General features: G+C 36.5%; 2 protein-coding genes across 7 annotated transcripts in view; both read left to right on the forward strand.

Annotated features, from left to right (window-relative positions):
• LOC107722205 (transmembrane protein 94-like) overlaps positions 1 to 10098 on the forward strand; it is a 36992-nt gene extending 26894 nt beyond the window's left edge. For all 4 annotated transcript variants that reach the window (XM_016530459.1, XM_016530460.1, XM_016530458.1 and 1 more), the window contains 18 exons: positions 18 to 330; positions 1251 to 1424; positions 1513 to 1615; positions 1719 to 1927; positions 2621 to 2802; positions 2895 to 3030; positions 3133 to 3242; positions 3387 to 3486; positions 3731 to 3839; positions 4109 to 4298; positions 4979 to 5056; positions 5157 to 5242; positions 5341 to 5422; positions 5536 to 5699; positions 5785 to 5876; positions 5970 to 6063; positions 6207 to 6377; positions 7079 to 10098. In XM_016530459.1, the coding sequence (XP_016385945.1) occupies positions 18 to 330; positions 1251 to 1424; positions 1513 to 1615; positions 1719 to 1927; positions 2621 to 2802; positions 2895 to 3030; positions 3133 to 3242; positions 3387 to 3486; positions 3731 to 3839; positions 4109 to 4298; positions 4979 to 5056; positions 5157 to 5242; positions 5341 to 5422; positions 5536 to 5699; positions 5785 to 5876; positions 5970 to 6063; positions 6207 to 6377; positions 7079 to 7151 (2466 nt within the window). In that variant the 3' untranslated portion in view covers positions 7152 to 10098. The remainder of the gene's footprint in view (positions 1 to 17; positions 331 to 1250; positions 1425 to 1512; positions 1616 to 1718; positions 1928 to 2620; positions 2803 to 2894; positions 3031 to 3132; positions 3243 to 3386; positions 3487 to 3730; positions 3840 to 4108; positions 4299 to 4978; positions 5057 to 5156; positions 5243 to 5340; positions 5423 to 5535; positions 5700 to 5784; positions 5877 to 5969; positions 6064 to 6206; positions 6378 to 7078) is intronic.
• An 802-nt stretch (positions 10099 to 10900) lies between these two features.
• On the forward strand, positions 10901 to 22205 carry LOC107722206 (tudor and KH domain-containing protein-like). 3 transcript variants are annotated; one of them, XM_016530462.1, is made up of 16 exons: positions 10901 to 11052; positions 12962 to 13057; positions 13136 to 13293; positions 13454 to 13545; positions 14436 to 14628; positions 14741 to 14880; positions 14994 to 15306; positions 16471 to 16637; positions 16743 to 16918; positions 17074 to 17138; positions 17228 to 17379; positions 18211 to 18324; positions 18407 to 18461; positions 19106 to 20110; positions 21437 to 21525; positions 21647 to 22205. In XM_016530462.1, exons 2-15 carry the CDS (start codon positions 13035 to 13037, stop codon positions 21490 to 21492), a joined length of 2709 nt encoding a protein of 902 aa, XP_016385948.1. In that variant the 5' UTR covers positions 10901 to 11052; positions 12962 to 13034; the 3' UTR covers positions 21493 to 21525; positions 21647 to 22205. The 3 variants fall into 3 exon arrangements, with proteins under 3 accessions (XP_016385948.1, XP_016385949.1, XP_016385950.1); XM_016530463.1 differs by lacking the exon at positions 12962 to 13057; XM_016530464.1 differs by lacking the exon at positions 19106 to 20110 and having other exon boundaries at positions 10902 to 11052.
• Positions 22206 to 22220: the final 15 nt, after the last annotated feature.

Here is a 22220-nt window from a genome sequence, read left to right on the forward strand (position 1 = left end):
TGTGTCTCTATTTCCAGCCATGCGGTATGGGTGATGATCTGTGTGAAGCAGAAGATTTCGTGTGCGACTATCATCTGGAGATGTTGAGCCTGTCCCAGGATCAGCAGAACCCTGTCAGCATCCAGTTTGATGATTCCGGTTGGCAGAATCACCTGCCCTCTTTGAAGCCTCTTGGCTTGAACATCCTGTTGAACCTGTGCAATACCACCGTCACCCAGCAGCTCTGCAGATTCTCAGACCACTTGTCAAACCTGGCGCTGCAGGAATGCCATGGGGCGGTTCTACCCGTTCATGTTCCCTGGGGCCTCTGTGAACTATCTCGCCTTATAGGTAAATGACAGAAGCATGTTAATAAACATATATCTTTTCAGGGTTTATAGTATTGCACAATAATCTTTCATTAATTTTGGACTCCTGTAGCTTCTATGGGCTTCCCATCACAAGAATACAGGGCTATACAAACAGAAAGGACTTTTTTAAATCATTATTCAACACATTCAATCTGTATTAGTATTGTCAACAGAAATTTAAAAAACGAATAATTTAATGTATTCTTTAGCAAAACATAACTATATATTTTTTCATACTGTGTATTATTTTGTGAGGCCTATATTAATTTGTAGCAATTAAAATGACAATGTTTTCGTTTTTATTGTTTTATTTAAAACATTTTAAAAATATAAGAAAATACAAAACAGTGTGCGCATCCAAAAACCCAAATTGGGCCCAGGTGCAGGATAAAAAAGAATAATAATAAATAAATAAATAAGTACCGCTCCTATATATATATATTTATTCATAAACAATGCAACGTTTCAGTCGATTAATTTGGTGCCTGACGAAGATCTAATCGGTCGAAATGTTGCGTTGTTTATAAATAAATATATATATATAGGAGCGGTTTTGCTAGTGTGCAGACATTCCTTCCATTTCTTCCAATTCCATTTCTTTCTTTATTTTTCATTTTTGTCAACAAAAATAATGTTGAATTTTCGTTTCAGGCATTTAACAGTTATCTGTATCAGGCAGAATATTAATATTGGTGCAAGCCTCAACCCATAATGATAATTGAAAAAAATCTCTAATATTGGCCAGTATGGATGCGCAATATATATTGGATATTGTGCATCCCTAATCATTTATGAACTTCTACTCTGGCAGTACTTCTAGTGACGTTAAACTCGTTTTACTGTCTTCACATCCTTTCTTAAGATTACTGGGTTATTATTTCCTGTTCTGTTGTATGTCAGGTTTTACTCCGGGAGCGAGGGAACTGTTTAAGCATGAGAATCATCTGTCTCTGTACCAGCTTCCTTCCGGAGAGAAGGCCAAAGAATCTGTCCCCCGGCGACTCCATCACTTCACCAAACGCCAGCCTCCCATCAGTCACCTCATCAGTCTGTTCGTCAGGGACAGCACTACCAGTACGGCCCATTTTTTTCTATCTCACTTCCTGTTTGTCCTTGGTGGTTTTGTTTAGTCATTGACCTTTGCCCTTTGAACTCCGTTCAGATAATGTACAGATGCTGTCCCACGGCTCGGCCGACCTCATCCTAGAAGCCTGCACAGATTTCTGGGATGGGGCGGACATCTATCCGCTGTCTGGCTCGGATAGGTCAGAGACACTAATTAAAAAAACTGACACTAGTCATTTAGTTTTCTTAATATGCAGAGTGGAATTTGTTTGTGTACTAAAGTACTGGTATTATGCCCCATAGGAAAAAGGTTTTAGATTTCTACCAACGTGCCTGTCTGTCAGGATATTGTTCTGCATTCGCCTATAAGCCTATGCAGGTGGCATTGTCTGGACAGCTAAATGGAAAGTGTGTGGAGCTGGCTCCAGGCCCCACGCTCTTTTCTGGGGTGGAGCTTCCCAGTACCACCCCCATCAAACATGGCAGCCGCAGGAACAGCTGGAGTTCTGATGGTAAGAGACATTGCCTGATCAGCTCCTAATCTGGACAGTAGAGCTAAAAATATATATCTTGATATGTTTGTCTGACGATCAGCTGATCCCATAGATACATAAAGAGATGTTTATGTAGCTCGATAGATACATAGATGGATAGCTACATAAATGTATAGATGGATAGACAGATAGCTGGATAAATAGCTAGATGGATGTATAGATACATCAAGGGATAGACAGATACGTAGCTGGATAGATAGCTGAATGGATGGATGAATAGAAACATAGATGGATAGACAGATGGTTAGATGGACACTTGGATGGATTAATGGATAAAGGATACGTAGATGATAGTCAGATAGATAAATACCTGAATAGATAAGATGGATTGATGGATAGATACATGGATGGATGGATGGATAGCTATGTAGTACGTAGCTGGATAGGTGGATAGACAGCTAGATATGTAGCTGGATAGATACATAGCTCAGTGGATAGATGCATAGATGGATACATGGATGGATGGATTTTTCGATTTGTAGATACGAGGATGAATAGATATGCATCTAGATAGACAGAGAGATGGATGGATGGATGGATAGATTACTAGATTGATCCATTTTTTGATTTGTAGTAGATGGTTTCAACTGATTCACTGAAATGAATCAAACTTACCAACTCTAATATGTTTGTGTACTGTATATGTTTCAGAGGGTATTGGAGAAGGTTTGGAGAAGGAGGACTGTGTGCAGGCTCTGAGTGGCCAGATCTTCATGGGAATGGTGTCGTCCCAGTTCCAGGCCCGACTGGACACTGTACGGCTCATTGAGAACCTGGTGGGAGCCTGTATCCGCTTTGTGTACTTCTCCATGGAGGACGAGCTGCGCAGCAAAGTATTACACTGATGAGAAAACACACTCAGTAAAAACACGGTGCATTTGCTGTGTCATATTTTGTCACCTCTTAATGCTGGCTTTGCTTGTAGGTGTTTGCAGAGAAGATGGGTTTGGAGACGGGCTGGAACTGTCACATCTCTCTGACCCCAAACGGAGATGGTCACTACGATGGTGCTCCGTCCAGCCCTAGCCAAGCAGGATCTCTACATGATGACCTTCTGCATGGTAAGTGTGTCTTTCTGCCTGCCAGTACACACAGTTGACATACACTACATTTTTCCCTCATTTGGAATTTATTTAAATGATACAACCTCTCTGTGTTCTTAGATTCTCGTGATGACGCAGAGGGCCCACTACTGCCTGAGGACCAATCAGATCTCGCCAGCTTCCAGCCTACTGACAGTGATGTGCCCAGTTTCTTAGAAGACTGCAACAGAGTAAGCAGTCTACTCCAATGGCACTTAAATGCCACTTTAGAAGCGCCTCCGTGCCACCTTTGCAGTGTGAGTTTGGTAGTTTGAAATATGTTTTGCAGTTGCTGAAATACTGATTGATGCTTTTTCCTCTCTGTTGTTCTATAGGCCAAACTGCCTCGTGGCATTCATCAGGTTCGTCCTCATTTGAAGAACATAGACAATGTGCCTCTACTGGTGCCCCTGTTCACAGACTGCACCCCTGAAAGTGAGTCAGCCTCAACACCAGCTTTAATGTTAGCATTAAGCAAAAGCTGTGATCATCTTTTCTTCTGTTATGACGTACAGTATATCCGAATGAAAAAAATGTAGGGTGGGACTTGATTTTTGTCAGTTTGTCAGTTTTGATCTCATGGTGACTTTAAAGACCCCTTAAAGTTTTGTAGCTTTTAGTCCATGTGTTTTATATGCTAGTGTACTTGAGTTGAACCCTCTAAATGTTTGTTTCACAGCAATGTGTGAAATGATGAAGATCATGCAGGAGAACAGAGAGGTAACATGCTGTTTGGGGAGCTCCGCAAACTTCCGTAACAGCTGCCTTTTTCTGCAGAGTGACATCAGGTGGGTAACACACACGCCACTCTACTCTGCTGTACACCAGAATCAAATGTGCCCTATAATCTTATGCAAAGCTGCAATCTAAAGGATGGCAATTTTCAAGAAACTAAAAAGCTGCCTTTGAGCTTTTGTTCATTGCATAATTCTAAATATGTGAGATAATAAAATATAGTGTACATCAAAGAAGTTAAGTTTCTTTTAGAGTACTCTGTGGCTCATTTGAATTTAAAGTGATTGTGGGGATTTGGAAACCCTCTCTCTGTGTGTTTTAGTATCTCCCTGGATCCTCTATACCCGTCCCGGTGCTCATGGGAGACATTTGGGTATGCTGCGGGCTGCGGGCTGAATGGTGACTGTGATGAGCTGTCTCCACTGGGGCTCAGTGCTAGTCTCAACAGCCTCGCCTGCTCCATGTCCTTCCATCAGGGCGAGAGTGTCAGCATGGTCAAACTCATAGAGCAGGTATACATACATACACGCTCTCTGGCATGCTGTAGGGTTGATGAGGCTGTTAATCACATGGGAGCAAGAAGATACAAGCTCATGCAGTGAATTTACTACAGTTTAAAAGTTGGGGGTCTGTACAGTTTTTGAAAGAAGTCTCTAATTATCAAGTCTGCATTTATTTGAACAAAAATGTATTTGTTCCTGTGATGGTAAAGTTATTACTCCAGTCTTTAATGTCTAAAGTGTCTGCTTAATATTTCTGTGTAAACCATGATACATTTTTTTTCCAATATTTTTTTTGATGAATAAAAAGCCAAAGAACAGTATTTATTTGAAATAGAACTCTTTTGTAACAGTATACATGTCTGTACTTTCATTTTTGAGCAATTTAATGCATTATTGCTGAATAAAAGTATTCATTTCTTTAAAAAAAAAAAAACTCAAAATCTTACTGACCCCAGATCTTGAACGGTAGTGTACATATGCTTACAACCGAAAAGAAAAATATGGGGGGTATTTTTGCTGGTTATTATATGTAGACAGATATAGTAAAAGTCATGCTGGTTCGAGTCTTGCTTGCAACCAGTCCCAATCCCATTCTCTCATCATAATTGTCAATTTTTACTATATCTAATAAAACAATCTTTTAAAAAAAAAATGTTGAATCTGAATGTTGTCTGTTGATGTATCTTCAGGCGAGACACACCACCTATGGCATTCGCAAGTGCTTCCTCTTCCTACTGCAGTGTCAACTGACACTGGTCATCATTCAGGTGAGAAAAAAAAACAGACCTGCATGTTATTTACAGGATATACAATTTACAGAATTCATTCAAAATTCATATTCATACTCTTGATGTCTTGGTTTTATAGTTCCTGGCCTGCCTTATTCAGCTACCTCCTCCCATGAACATCACAGACATACTGTGGCTTTCCTGCTTCTGTTACCCACTGCTAAGGTAATAAGGAAAAAATGACAAATAAGATGCCCACATGTGTCATATCAGCGATCTTTATATGTAAAAAAAATAAAAATAAAAAATGTTGGCATTCACAGCGTGTCCTTTCTGGGAAAATCGCCAGACAGTTCAATGATGACAGTCGCTACTGGAAAGAATCTGGACTCCATTCCACGCAAGGTCAGTCATGAGACCACACAATGCACTCGATTTAAACTGCAAACTATTTAAACACACTTGATGTAACTCACATGTGCGTTTGCGTTCATGTTATTTTTGACTCTATCTCTCAGACCCAGCACTACTTCCTAGGCTGGTTCCTGTTGAAGTTCGGTCTGACGATGTTAGCCTACTTAGTCGGCTTCAGGTTTTCTCTACAGGAAGTGTGTTCTAGAGCAGCTAACCTCACAAAAACTGATAACAGCACCATTACCTGCTCTCACATACTCGCATCTAGGTACACAAACACTTGAATGTCATTTTCTCTGTGTTTAGATGCCATGAATTAGTCATGAGTACTAATCAATGATTAATGTATACAGCTCACAGGATGGCCCGCAGTGGTTTAGTGAATTGTCCAATGGGCTGCTTTTGATTCAGAAGATTATGGCAGGTTTTCTGGCTTTGCACACAGGTGACTTTAATAAAATACATTGTCTCATTTGAATATTTATCTAGATGGATCTGAGTGAAAAAAAAGCATATTATCTCTCTTCCTCTCTTTCAGTGGTCATTTCTCTGAGCTATGTGCACCGTTCACAACCCCTGTGGAGGAAGAACCCGTTCAGTAACACATGGTGGTGTCTCACGGTGCCTGTGGTGTGAGTGTTTCATGTAGAGAATGCTTATTTTATTAGCAAAGTCACATGCTAAAAGTAATTTTTTACTAGTAAAATGTTTTTGAGGACTATTGTCACTTCCCTGGAATCAGTTAAATACACTTTGCCAATGTTTTTTCTTGCAGATTGTTGGGACAGGTGGTGCAGGCTGTGATAGATTATCAGTTGTGGCAGGACAGGAGTACAGAGGTGGTCTTCACACTACGTCACATTCCCCTCTTGGTCTGGCTGTTGGTCTCTCTGTCCATCGTACTTGTGGTGCTAATCAATGAAGCAGTAAAACTGCATGAAATCAGGTAAGAGGATAAATCGCTTTAATGTACAAATAAAAATTCTGTCATCATTTACTCACCTTCATGTCATTACCAACCCTGCAAAACATTCTTTCTTTGATACAATTAATGCATATATAAAAAAATATAAATTCGCTGTGAAAGTAGGCCACACAACTCATTCCAAGTCTTCTGAAGCTGTATGATAGCTTTATGTGAGGAATAGGCCACAATGTATACTGTTGTTCAAAATTTTAGTTCAGTAAGATTAAAAATTATAATAATATTTTTATTCAGTAAGGACACATTATATTACATTAATCAAAAGTGACAGTAAAGCCATTTAAAATGTTTTTTTAACTTTCATAAAAAAATATATCATGATTTTCACAAAAATATTAGGAAGCTAAAACTGTTTTCAACATTGATAAGAAAAATCAGCATATTAGAATGATCGTGTAACAATCATGAGTAACGGCTGCTGAAAATTCAGCTTTGCCATCACAGGAATAAATTACATTTAACATTACATTTACACAATTACATTTACACAATTAAAACATATTAAAATAGAAAACAGTTATTTTGAAATTTCACTACATTGACAGAATCTACTATTTCATTTCCTATGTGATTCCTTTAAATTCTTAATTAGTCCAAATCTAGCCTACATATGCCATTTATCATTTAACCCACAGCTTATGAAAATATGGCTCTGATTTCAGGGTGCGAGTGCGTTACCAGAAGAGGCAGAAGCTTCAGTTTGAGACTAAGCTGGGGATGAACTCTCCCTTCTGACCTGCATCTGTACAGGACAGCATGGTAGCACACGTCAGCATCATGTTCATTTCAGTGGTGGAGAAGATGAAGAATGCTTTGGATTTCCCCCAACAGAGCTCTTCCTGCAACACCTCGAATGGGCAGAACTCTGAAGGGCTGCGTTTTTAACTATCTTTGATTTAGGCTTTACTCAAAGTAAAGGTTTCATCTGTGTTGTTTGAGGGATGTTCACCTGCATGCTGCTTTGGTTTGGACAGGGACATAATTTTTTAATGAGGCCATTCCTTTACCCCCTCAAAACCTGAAACTGTAATGCACGGTATAGAGAATATATACCAAAATGTACAACGGAGGGCTAAATTAGCATGATTTTTCTGCTTACTTTTTATCTTTTTTATTAGATGTTGTGAAATGGGGATTTTATTGATTTCCTTTGTTTCAAACATGAGACAATTGACCGCTCATGAGATGAGCTTTAGCTGTAGGTTCTCTGTGTTCGTATTTTAGTCGTATGGTTCTTTATCACACTGCTGAGAGGTTTCGTGCAGTTCATTTAGTACGTCATAAGAGCTCGTTGAAGCCTGTTTTAACAGGTTATAATGTGAATGTCATCGCCTCAACTTACCTCATATTCAGAGGGGAAAGATTACATTCTGTTTTCTTTTGTGATCATGATGTACAAGTGAATTTTCTTGCATGAATATATCAGCTAGAGCAACTTAGCTAAGAAGCTTAGCTTCCAAAATCAAATGCAGTCAGTGTGAGACTGTGTGCAAACTCATTTACTAGCTTACTTAGAATCAGTCAGGCTTTAAATCTCTTTTCCTCTTACAGATCGATATCTGATGAAATGCATGAATATCTGGAATCTTTTGTAGTCTTCTTTTAAACAATTTTTTACTGCAAAGTTCTTAAGTTCAATCAAAACACAAAGATTTTTTTAACCAGGCAAAGCAATAGCTTTCCAGCTGAAGGAAGAATGGTCCAACTTGAATTGTTCTCATTCTGTCTACAGAGACGTTTGAAATGTTTTTTCATGTGTGATTGTCAGCCAGAATGTACTGAATTATTATTATTTTTTGCATACATTTGCATGCAAGACAACAAAATCACTTGCCTTTTTTCTCACCGCACATTTTTTTCAAGAGAATTATTTCCGATGTTCTGTAATGAATATATCTAACTCTGGATGGGGTGGGCTTATTTAAATTTGTATTTTTTGTAATGATTTTTTCCGCCCCCATCCAGAGAACTCAGTGTTTACTGGTAAAGAGGGATATTGAACTTTTGTTCTGTTCTACCTCTAGCTGATTGCTAATATAATTCTAGGCAACGTCATGATTTTAATAGGTTTTATTCTTAATTTAATTTATCCAGTTGGGCTGCAGCTATGGAGTATAAGGGGCTCAATTACTGTGTCACCAGATGTGCTTATTTAAAAATACATGCAAGTGTATTTTCTGACAGTGACCAGCTAATCTCCAAATTACCAGCATTTTTTTCCCCAAATACTAGTGTAATCCACTAACATGTAGACTGAAACCTCTGATTTAGCCTAGACTCATCAAAAGGAGAATTTAAAGGGATAGTCCACCCAAAAATTAAAATTGTTACCATTTACACACCCTCATGTTGTTCCAAACCTGTTAGACTTTATTTCCTCTGCAGAACATAAAATGAGATACTTTGTATAATGTGTTAATCGTTTGTATCCATACAGTGAAGGTCATTCAAGTTTGAAATGAGGGTGAAAAAATCTTTTTCTTTTATTCTTGAATTGACTTTTCATTTTTAGGTGAACTGTCCCTTTAAGTTGCTGCTATAACTGTATAAAGTGGTAGATTTTAAAAATGATTAATGTGTACAGGCATCATGGGACCTCTAGAACCTATACTCAAGAACCCAGTTAGTATTTTCTAAAGAACCTGTCTTTCCAATGAGCCACAGTCTACCCCCTTTTCTACGTAATGAACTGCAAGATGTCTTAATTTATTGATTTCCTGCCTTTATGTTCCTGTCTCACTGTTATACTCAAGTTTAAATCACAAATACATACTGTAACCTCTAATCTAATGTTGATATTTATTTTGAAATTATTACATATGCCTGTACATCAGCAAATGATTGCAACCTAACAGCCTTTTCCATAATGCATCTAGAGATTGTCTTAGGCACTGAATGTTATAGGTGTACGTGGTGCATTTTTGCAATGCATGTAATGTGCTTGCTTCTAGTTTTTCTGCACATGCAACAGGAAGGCGGGTCTTACGAAGTGTTCAGAGGTTATACTGCCCCATTACATAACTGTAGCTGTGGTCCGATGTTTCCGTTCAGCACCACTGTTGTGTAACTAAGCCACCCTAATACAGACATATCGGAGAAATCAAAAAGCAAGTTAAGTAGTTAATTTTTAATTGGTGCTGAATTAGTGGTAAAACAAAATGTACAATTAAGGAAATTGTAAAATATATCAGTATAGGTGAAAATGTGTTTTAATAAGCACTGATCTTCTGTTTTGGGATATGAGTTTGTGAACAGTGTTTTTTTTTTACAGTAATTATTTTTAAAATTTTCCCTTTTTTCCTGATGTATGCATGATAAAGACCAGAATGCAAGATTTTCTTGATTTACTCATCTGCTGAATATTGAATACGTTGACTCAGTCATGCATGGATTAAAAACTTGCTGATGTTTTTCCATCAGTCAGAAAATCTGTAATCTTTAAACCAGGAGTATGAATCAGGCCATTTTAGAGGGCTGTACAGAACCTCTCTGCAAAATACATGCCTGGGCTACAACCTACACTGATTGACCCAATATATTTGCTATTTATGAATGTTCATAAAATTTATAAATGTTGTACAGTTTGTATTTTTTTAAGATGTCTTTAACATTGATTTCTCCACTTCCCCAGAGATTATTTGTGAACCAATGTTGTTAATAAATATGTTCATTTCAAAACAAAGGAGTGCTTTTTCATTAAGAAAGTCTCTTATGACGTTGTAATATTCAATTGTCCAGATCTTGTCATCCATTCTGCCAACATCTGCAATTTTACATGGTACAAAAAAACGATAATTTGCTGAAAATATACTCACACTTGGGCCATCAAAGATGTAGATGAATTTGTTGCTTCATTGGATCAGATTTGGAGAAATTCAGCATTACATACTTGCTTACCAATGGATCCTCTGGTGTGAATGGGTGCCATCAGAATGAGAGTTCAGCTGACAGCTGACAAAAACATCACAATAATTCATAGTGAAAAGCTGCATGTTTGTAATAAACAAATCCATCAAGGCATTTTAACACTAAACCGTCGAGTCAATCTTAATCCAGAAAAATGCTTCTTCCAGGGATATGGGCAAAATTAATATGCTTTATTATATTTCAGATATTTAATATTTCACATTCTGTTACTGTAACAACTGGAAAAGTAGTCTGTGATGAAATACTGACTGAAAAAGTTTCAGGAGTTGCAGAAACACTCTTAATATTCAGCTTTTTAAAGACTTTTGCCTTTTTAAAGTTTATTTTATTTATTATTTACTTATTCCATTTTATAAACATAAAAATCACATTCCATGATTGTACTTAAACTACGACTTTATTGTGCCTCATTCAACCATCAAGGTTGTTGGAAATTATTACGCCCACTGTGTGTTGCTGTAGTCGTCCGATAGGGGGCGTTGTCCGCACCTAAGAGATGCCACAACATCAGAGGCTGTGATTGGATCTAGTGGTTGAAAAGCGGTATGTGGGCCAATCATTGTTGAAAGGTTAACTGTGCGTACTGCGTACTACAGAATGAAGCACGGCAGCGCCGGTGGATCCGCAGCTGCAGCACGCTGAAGGGTGTCATAAGATCATTTGAAGGACTCGCTATGTGGGTTTTTTCACATTTTATACCCGTTTAGAGGTAAATATGTCGGGAACGTCTGTTTTTGTGCTTTATTTGGTTCTGATGTTTGTTCATTAGGCGTCCGAGAAAGATGCCATTTGAAAACCCAAACGACCTGCTGTATATGTTGCAAAGGCATGACCCAGCCAAACAAACTTGTGTCAGAGATAGGGTTTTTAAAACATTTAGGGCTATACAACGCGGGAAAGATTGTTTAAAAAGGCTAGAAATGCACCGCACCCTGTGTGACACGACATTCATCACGCGCTAACAGACGCTGCATCAACAATTGCACACGCGTATTCACGTGCGTGGTCTTAATGCACAACAGGTCCAGTTTTAATGTGTATATATCTGATAACAATGCAGTGACACAAGCTACAGATTTATTGAGCAAAAGAAAACCCAGCAAAGGTAGATGCTACTGATGCACGTGAACGTCGCCTTGTTTATTTGTGCAAAACCTTAGTGAGGTTTGCAGAGAGAACGCAGTAAATTGAAGCAGACCTACATGTAATTAAAGTCTGGCCTACATCTATGGCTAGTGACCATACTGACTCCACCCAAATCTGAGTTTACATATTTGCTTAATATGGTTATTATCAACACTATTGGTTGTTCTGCCACATCTGCTGTATCTTGAGATATGCGTCTTTTTAAATGCAAAATAATGCCAAGGAAATACATCACATTAGTTCGCATACAGTGTTATTTTAGTATTGTTTATCTAATAAGATATTTATTCATATTTTAAATGACCTTTTATTTAATATTTTCAGTTGAATTTTAGTTTATTAAATGTTTCCATAGTTGTTGTTTTTCTTTTTTCCAGGTTTTAGTCATTTTTGTACTTCAAGTTAGTTGCCAAGGTAACTTTTCTTCTTTTTTTTTTATTGTTCTTCTAATATTTATAGCAGGTTTATTTTATTTCTGCTTCATTTCAGATATTGAAATCGATTTGTAATAGTTTTAGTTTTAGTTAACAACACTGGTTGCATGTAATTTATTAATCTCTAAATTTTTTAATTCAAATCATTAATCACTGGATTCTGGAAATGTGGCTTATTTCATGGGCTTCTTAAACGGCAATATTAGAACTAAACATTCATTTGGCTTCAAATGACATTTAGAAATACCATCAATGTGTATTTGCTGTTTTTGTCTTTCTTATATTTTAGAAATAAAATCAAGTGATCTTGCATGGTGCAGGTGCTTATTAGGGTCATTTATTAGGTACCCCAAATGAGGAGCTCCTGTGCCAAGCTAAAAGAAGTCGGGATGGTGCCTTCAGCTGATGTTTAATTATATTTCACTCTTTTGCCTGTTCCTCCTGTTAAAGAGAGGCTGAACAGGAGTTTTGAGGTCCAAGATGGACGTGGACGTCCCTAAACCCCGTGTGTTTTTCAACTACAGCCCCACTGCCCTGTTTTCACAGTGAGAATCGTTCTGCATGGTGTTGCTCCTGTGTGTGTCTTGCAAGATGGACGTCCACCGCTTTACGCATCAATACTGCGCTGAAGCTCTGCTTTATCCTTCAGCTGAGCCAGTTGTTGTAGAAATACCTCATGCAAATGATTTGATTAGAGGTTTCATTCGGTCAGGGAGATTAGAATTTTTGCCATTACTGCAAGAAGACAAAATATATTATTGCAATTTTGTCCAGTCCGCTGCTTTGCTGTGTGCTTGAACTTTAAAATCGAATTTAATAAAACAAAGACTGTGTTTGTTAAGTGTTGTGTTTGAAAGGTCTAATATGTTCCAGAAAAGGTTTCCACAGCCTTTAATATCCTAAATCCAATTATAGAGTCTCAGTGTTTGTTAAATGTGATCTTTGTTCTCCTTATTGAGCCAACTGGGTAGCAAAAATTAGGCTAACTAATCTCATAAATGAGTGCTCAAATATAAACTTATGATTAGAGTTCTGCAGATTTTGTTCTGGAATTGAAAGACAACCGGAAGACTCATCTTTGCCGTTGTCATCAACCATTCATTCGTGTTGCATGGCGTTACTGAGAAGGCCCATGTAAGGTGGTACATGGTGCGGACTAAAGTTCAGGTGTCACTCTGTTCATGGACCTTACAGCTTGTTCTGCGTCTCTAGGTGGAGTTTACCGGTTGGTCCGACCCAAGTGATGGCCGCGGTGAAAGATGGACCGTGGAAGAGCCTGAGCTCTGGGAAGAAAGTAGCTTTGGCTGCTGGCCTTTCTGTGGGGGCCACTGTGGGATACCTTGTTTACCGTCACATTCGAAGCAGCAGTGGTAAGTTGTGAACTCTAGCAAGCTTTTTTCCATGCTCTGAACAATTGCCATGTGCTGACATAAGTTTTCACTCACTGATTGTCAAAATGATATTGTTTTGGAAGTATAAAAATGATAGTATAGTGTTGATATTCTTCATTCCATCATTTGATTTCTGTAGTGCAATGCCAAAGCAAAGAGGAGACCAGAATATCCGTTCCTCTTGATGTGTACCGATCTATTGCAAGATATCAGAGCACCTTTCTAGACATAGTGAGTGTTCGTTCTGTCTTTTTTTTTTGTATGGCACTAGAACTATACAGTATATGCAATATACCGTTCAAAAGTTTGGGGCCTGTAAGATTTTTTAAATATTTTTGCAAGCATCTCTTAGGCTTACCAAAGCTGCATTTATTTCATCAATAGTAATATTGTAAAATTGTTAGTGTTTAATATAGCTGTTTCTTTTTTAATACATTTAAAAATGTAATTTATTATTGTGGTTGTAAAGCTGAATTCTCAGCAGCCTTTCTTCTAATCATTATAATATACTGATTTGGTATGGTTATTTTTATTTATTTATTTATTATTTTTAAGTTTATTTTAAAAATATTTTTTGTTACATTATGAATGTCTTTACTGTCACTTTTGATCAATTTAATGCGTTCTTGCTGAAGATAATGGATAATTTCTTTAGGAAAAACATTTTTGACCCCAAACTTTTGAACAGTGGTGTATATATGTGTATACTATGAGCATTGTTTGGCTCTGTGATGAATTACGTATGTTCTTCATTTGTAAGTTGCTTTGAATAAAAGTGTCTACTAATATGAATATGAAATATTTACATTTTTACTTTATTTTATCTTAAAGGGGTCATATGATGCGATTTCAAGTTTTCCTTTCTCTTTTATTTTAAATGCAAATATTTTAATTTACTAATTTTATGTGATTTCCAGGGCTGTAAATCAACAAAGTATTGGAAAAGTATTGTAGTAGATATATTAAGATATTTTCCTTTTAAATGTGTTCTCTATAAAACTTTTTCACCTTATTCAACAATTATGATATTATGGGTAAATAATCATAGAAAAACAAAATTGTTGGTGAAGAAGATATATGATTTGTATCATGCGGTTCTCTTAACTCTCACATTTGTGTAGGTGAATCAGAAGTCTGGTGCCCAGATAAATGTGCTGCCGATCACTGAACAGCAGAGCACGGTGAATTTTCTGGTCCAGGGCTCACCGGAGCAGATTCTTATGGCACAGTGTGCTCTGGAGAAACTGGCCACCGACTGTGAGGTCACCACTGATGTTATAGACGTGCCTCAGACGGCATTTGGACGAATTATAGGTTGGCGGACAGTTTAGTGCCTATTGTCGTATTTTTAGAGCATCTGTGCTTCGCATCATTCTGTCAACGTATAATCTCTTGTGTAAAATGTTTGAAATGTTGTTTGCTTCAGGTCGTGGTGGTGAGACCTTGAAGTTCATAAACAGAGTCTCGGGGGCCAGAGTGAACTGCTCTAAAGATCGTGGACACAGCTTAGATGAGAAGGGCAAGATCATGATTACCGGCACACGCAAGGAAGTTCAAAGTGCAAAGGTGAGATTTTAGCATACGTGTGGTTTAGAAAAAGTTTCTGCATTCACGGACAGGTTTTATGCACATGTAGTGAGTGAGACCCAGTGTTAGATAGATTTTTTTTTTCCTCACAGGAGATGATCATGGAGAAGGTCATAGAGAATGAAACTGTGCGAAAGCGAATAAGTCAGGCTTCTGCCCTGCGTCAGAAGAGGAAATCGCCGGAAACGGATCAGTTTAACAAGGCTCAAGGACCTGAGAATGAATTATTAAAGCTTAATGGAAAAGATTTACCTTCCCCAGTGACTGAGCTTAAACAAGAGGGGCCTGTTACGGTCAGCGGCTTTACAGACAACAGTGATACAGCTGAAAACTCCCTTAAATCAGAAGAGGAGGAGGAGCAGATTCTGTCTCCAGTATCGCCTTTGGAGATCTACAAATTTGAAAGTATGATTCGTCAAACCCACCTTCACAAGGCCAGTGAATTAATGGAATTGTCAAAAATAAAATTTTTGTCATCATTTACTCACATTCATATGATTCTAAACCAGAGTTATTTTAGTATCATTGAGATAATATTGTAGTTTTTATTATTATTTTGTTAGTTTTTATATTTTTGTTTTCATTTTAATTTGTTAATTTTTGGTGAACCTTTCCTTAAACATGTTTTTTGCAATTTATCAAGGAATAAGGCTAAATGATTAATCCAAAATTAAAATGAAAAGCTTTTAAAGAGAAGATTTTGAGGGGTTCCTGTGAATTTTTTTTCCGACAAAATAAGCTTGTTGACTTAGTTTGAAAATTACGGTTTATAATTTTACAGTTGTTCTGTGAAATAATTTTTTTTTTATTGAATACTTAATTTTTAATTTTTATATAATTTTTTATTAATATATTTTTTTTTTAATTTATTAATTTTTTTTACAGTACAATATTATTTCTATATTGCTACATTATATAAATTGTTAGTATATTGATATATTAATATTACAAATATTGGTAACACTTTACAATATGGTTCAATTAGTTAATGTTAGTTAATATATTAACTAACATGAATAAACAATGAGCAATACATTTAAATATTTACAGTATTTATTAATCTTTGTTAATGTTAGTTAATGAAATTAGTCGTTCATCGTTCATGTTAATTCAGAGTGCATTAACTGTTAACAAGCACAACTTTTGATTTTAGTAATGCATTAGTAAATGTTGAAATTAACGTAAACTAAGATGAATAAATTCTGTAGAAGTGTTCATTCCTAATTCATGTTAACTAATGTACCTTATTGTAAGGTGTTACCCCCAAATATTACTATATAATAAAAATATTTATTGTTTAATATTTTTATTTAATAATAAAAGATGTAATAATAAAATGGCAAAAATTGTCATATTGATATATAATCACAATATGATTTTGGGGGGGCCAAATTGTGCAGCCCTACAGACCTGGAGCTTTTTTAAAAAAAAAAATTATTTTAAACTGCACAATTTATATCAGAAAAATTGCAGTTTTACTTTTTCTTCCCTCAAACTGTTCAGCCCCACACAGGAATCATTTTCAGTCTCCCGTAGAAGACCAAATAACTAATAGTCTTTTCTAACCAGTTCCTAGTCCAGACCTGAGCTTCCAGCCCGATGAGCATCTGGAGGTGTATGTGTCTGCCTCTGAGAATCCTCAACACTTTTGGATCCAGATCCTAGGGGTCCGATCTCTACAGCTGGATAAACTGACGGCTGAAATGAGCCGTTTCTACAACAGTGATACCTCACAAGTAAGTTTGCTTGACCCCACTTGACTTAGGATCCACGACCCTAATAAATGGGTAAATTATTTCTTCTATATTAGTAGTAAATAATTATTTCTACTCTTACCTCAGGAGCACAGAGTGGAGACCATTATTGTTGGAGACATAGTGGCTGCTTCATACAGGGACCATGGCACGTGGAATCGTGCTCGAGTGTTGGGAATTCTGGGCTCTGGCCTGGTGGATTTGTATTACGTGGACTTTGGGGACAACGGGGAGCTTCCACGGGAACATTTACGAAGCATGAGGTAAATAGGAGATGGAGAACGCAGAATCAGCTATTTATATGCTTATTGGGCTCTTGATTATTGTGTTTTACCTTCTATGAATAAACGCAGATGCATTTTGGGTGTGGTGTGTATACAATACTCATTCTGATGGTATATTATTTTGTGGCGTTTAGAAGTGACTTCCTGAGCCTGCCCTTCCAAGCCATTGAGTGCAGCCTAGCTGGGGTTCGTCCAGCAGGTAAAGAGTGATGTTCAGGTGTTTATCAGTGAAATATAATTTTTGTATAATTTCAAAAGAATAAAGTAAAAATGTTATGTTTGTTTTAGGAGAGGTTTGGACTGAGGCAGCCCTGGATGATTTTGAACGCATAATATACTGTGCTGAATGGAAACCTTTACTGGCCAAATTGTACAGCTATTCTCATTCTGAGATCTCATCCTGGCCCAGTGTGAAACTCTATGACAACAGCCAGGGAAAGGTTAGAGGTCACAACTCACTTTTGAATTTTGCAGTTGTGGTATAAATTCTGACCATGTTGACAGGCGCTTCAATTGGGAATATTTTATATTATATTGCATTTAACTTTTTGCACTTAGTTGACACTTTTATCCAAAGTGACTTAAAGGTATACATTTTATCAGTAAATTTCCTGGGTATCAAACCCATGACCTTGGCGTTGCTAGTTCCATGCTCTACTGTTTAAGGTATTGTAATGTGCAACTCATAGGTTACCTCTTCTGAAACAGTGTTTTGGTATTATTTGTATACTATTATTAGTTTTGATTTATATTTTGAATTGGCTTATATTTTTATATTTTCAGTTTTTCATTTAATTGGTTAAATTTTTAGTAATTGTATTATTTGCCATTTTTATTAGTTTTGAAAAGTTTATTTTAGTTTAAATCTTTTCAGTACTTCAGCTTAAGTTTATTTCAGGTATTTAATATTTTTATTTTATTAATATTAAAACAAAATTTTTTTAAACCAATAAAATATGTTTGTTATTTGAAATAGATTTCATTAATAATAACAAAACTGTTCTGAACCCTGCTTAATCGTAAAGTCAATCTACACATTCATGTGCTCTTTAGCAGAAATTTAGCAGAATTGCTCTCAGAATTGCAATGATGCAACAACCGCTCTGAACATCTAGGGTCTAGCACCCATCCAAATCACCCTAAAAAATACTGAGCGACACTGACATTGTGATGGCGAGAGTTGCTTGGACAGGCACCACTCACATTTCCTTCTGAAATTGTAAAAGTTTGTTTTGTTTTTAATCCTCTATGGTCTGTCATCTCTGTCTCAGGCTCTGGATCTCGGTAAAGAGTTGATTCGTCTCGGTCATGCTGTGAGCTGTGAGGATGAAGGGATTGGGCTGAGGGGAGACTGGGATGAGTCCAGATCACTGCAGAAGATGCTGGTAAGATGCATATGAATTGTGTTATACAGTGTATTACAGGTGGAAGCAGCACTAGGAGAATCATTGTTTAATTTTTGTACAGGACGACATGACCGGAGCGACATCAGAACTCAGTATGTCCTGTATCAGTTTGTCAGGTACGTTTTCTCAGGGTGGTTCCTAAGGAATTAAGAAATTAATTGAGATGCTTTAACTTCCATGGGCAGCTTCCTTGTTCATGCAATTTACTTTTTTTTTTTTTTTTTAATTTTCTTCAAAATTCTGCATGCATCACATGCTTGCATTCTGCCACATACGCTGTTCAAAACCTTGGGGTTAGTAAATTTTTTAAATTATATTTTTATTTAGCAAGGACACATTAAAAGTGACAATAAAAGAAAAAAAGACATTTATGTTACAAAAGATTTATTTATATTTTTAAAAAATGCAGTTCTTTGAACTTTTTCTATTCACCAAAGAATCTTGAAAAATCATCACAGTTTTCACAAGACTATTAAGCAAGTTTTCAACATTGTTGATAGTAAGAAATGTTTTGTGAGCACCAAATCAGCATATTAGAATGATTGACACTTATCAATGGAGTGGAGTAATGGCTGCTGAAAATTCAGCATTGCTATAAAAAATTTATTACATAATAAAATAGAAGACAGTTATTTTAAATTGTAATAATATTTCACAATATTTCACAATATTTCTGTTTTACTGTATGTATTTGTTTCTTTCAAAAACATAAAGAAAAAATCTTACCAACCCCCAACGTTTGAAAAGTAATGTATTTCAGTTCAGCAGAGTTTAACCAGTCCTCGGGATGGCGTATTTGAAGGTACAGAATATCCATGGATAAGCAAGCAGCTGGAATGGTTTTCATCTCTCACAAGCTCTTTGGAGATGGAGCGAGCAGACGTGGACCAGAGCCTGTGTTTTGGACTCATGTCTTCCTCTTCCTTAATTCACTCCACTCCATCTCAGAACCTGAGTGATCTGGTCAGCCAAATACTTGAGTCGTCTTCCTCCATGCTAGACCCACCAATCCAATCAAATAACTTAACCCCTGCATCACCATTACACGTGCCATCAGTGCAGGAAATCTCATCTTCGTCTCCATCTTGTGTGGAGGCTGTGACATCAGCGCTGGATTCCTTCACTCTTAGTGATGACGTTTTCCTTGGGACGAACTCTTACAGCAGGAAGAATAAGATGACATCTTCTGCATTAGAAGAGACGGGTTCATCTTGTACGGTGGACAGTTCCAGTGGAAATGAAGAGAGCAGCAACAGCAGTGATGGCATCAGAGGAGTGTGGTATTACCTCACTTCCTCTAGGGACTCCTCTGAAGCGTCTCTCAGCACCACCATGCCTCAGTCGTCCACTACATCTTATTTGACAGAATCTTGTGATGAAACCGCTGCTTCCTCTGGCTCTGTGATTGAACGGAGTTCAGATTCATCCAGGAGTGCTGAAGATGCTGAAATGCCACTCAGACCAGCTAATCGGGCTCATCCACACCCGAATCCAGAGGTCATCACTCTGAGTGACAGTAGCAGCTGTGGAAGTGACCTAATTAACACTTCTGAAGAGTGTAAACATAAGTCCTTTACAGAAGGAAATTTAGATAAACCAAACCCACTAAAAAGTGATGTGAAATGCCAGAGGTCAAGCTTGTGTGATGAAATGCTACATAATGAAGCAGGAAGTGCAACTGAAGGAAGAGGACAAGATTTTCTGGAACTAAAGAACATGGATTTCAAAACTGAAACAGTCAACAGTGGTGAAGACAATTCAAGAGGTGTAGCTTTTATATATAACTTAACGACACACTGGAGCACATTGGATCTCTGTGGGATGTGACTGGTTTTCACTGAAGGGCTTTAATACACCTTGCTACAACTTTACACTTCACGTGGGTTTAAGCTTCAGTGGGAGAGATGCTTTCCGTTTTATTACTGGTGCTCATTTAAGGTGAAGGGTTTTCAAAAAACGTAACTCTAAATATCTAAGATATTAATGTAATTATGGCCCAAAATTCTGGAAACTTTTAACTATTTAAATTAGGCAAGCTGCTTCTTATGACTTATTTTAAATTTTCATTTTTCTTTATGGATTATAGGGCTGGGCGATTTTGCAAAAAATTTAAATCTTGATTTTTCCAGAATGTTTGATCGATTCTCGATTTTTTTTTTTTTACGATTTTTAACTAGTCAACTTGAAAGTGTAACTACAACATGATTCAAGTTACTTTTTCTTTATTAACCCTCTAGTTAAAGAAAATTCTATTCCAAGTGCAGCACACATGAAGTTGTCAACATTGGTGTAAATGTTAAACAAATCACTTGTTAAATATCTTCGTAAATCGCCGACATGCGGTTGGATCGTTCTTTTTTCTTTACTGTTATCACCGTCATATTGTCAAAGTGTCTAATTCTAACATTTGGATTCCTCGATTTCTAACAAATAAAATCGTGGCAAAACAATAAATTCGAATTAATCGATAAAATCGGGAAAATCACCCGAATAATGGATTATGGTATACAAATAAAATGTATTAGTAGTAGTGTTAGCAGTGTTGCTATATATTAAATATTGTATTAATATACTATATAAATATGAATATAGAATTAATATTTTTAATTAACTAATTTTTATATTTTCGAGTTTGTCATTTTGTTGTGCTTTATCATTTTTATATTTTTTAAAATTATTACTTTTATTGTATTTTTTAAATGTTTTTATATTGTTTCTATATGATGCTTCATCTTAAATTTATTTTTAGTCAAGTTGCCTATTAAGCAACATTTCTAATTTTATATTTTTTCTAATTTCTATTTTATTTTAGCTTTATTTCAATTTATGAAAAAGATTTTTTAAAAGATTTAGTTTTAGCCAACAATTATTATTAGCAGCAGGGTTTCATTCAATTTTTCCCCTAGGTTTGTTTGATTTTGATTTTCATGCAAAGGCCTATTTTTAGTCTGTTACAGGTCAGGCAACCTTAAAATGTCTTAAAAGCGTCTAGCACCTTTAAATTTAGGAGTAAAATGTTCTTGGGTTGTGTCCTTTATATGATATATATCAGTTTTGCCCTGTTGAACGTCCTTTTTTTTTTTTTTTTCAGAAGTTGCCTCAATTTCTGGAAGTGTGGATGACACTCTTGATGAGGAATTCAACTGACAAAAGACCAAAAACATATATGCCTTGATATTGGTAAGCAAACATCAGTATAATCTCATATTATATATAGTTTGGATGCTCCTGAATATAATATCCCATTTAAGACCAGATGATTGATTTAATGATGTCACTCTCGCTGTACTCTCCTCCCCAGAGACCAGTTGTTATCCTCATTTAGCATTCGACACATGCTTCCTGTCTCTGAAAAAGAGCCTTACTTGATTACGCCACCTGCTCAGACTGCCTGTATTTACTGCATACGTTCTCTCATTTAAGGAATGATATTCACAGCTTGTATCTTGTCTGAACTTTTCTGGAGATCTGGAAGACATTTGATGGTTTATTTTTACTGTTTACTGTTCTCATTGTGTTCATCTCATTTACATATATAACGTTATGTCAGTCATTCTTTGCATTGCGTTGATCGTCTGAAGAACAGATGAAAGACGGTTAAAGAGCAGAGCTCAGGGAACTCATGATTGAGTTAGTTAGAAACCTCAGTATTGTTGCAGTGTAGCACCAAAGTTCCTTTTGGGTTGTGTTTAGCAGTGATATGATGGTTCAGTTTGTTGATGGATCTTTTTTTTTTTTTTGTACTGTTTGTATTCTGTTTCTCATTTTCTTTGTCAAGTTATTTATGTTGTGAATTGAGTTTTATTACATTGAATGCTATGGTATATATGTGTATACAATCAAATAAAGACTATTATTATACCCCATATATTTTA

Source organism: Sinocyclocheilus rhinocerous, unplaced genomic scaffold (genome assembly GCF_001515625.1).
Source record: "Sinocyclocheilus rhinocerous isolate Xijiao unplaced genomic scaffold, SAMN03320098_v1.1 scaffold334, whole genome shotgun sequence".
NCBI lineage: Eukaryota > Metazoa > Chordata > Actinopteri > Cypriniformes > Cyprinidae > Sinocyclocheilus > Sinocyclocheilus rhinocerous.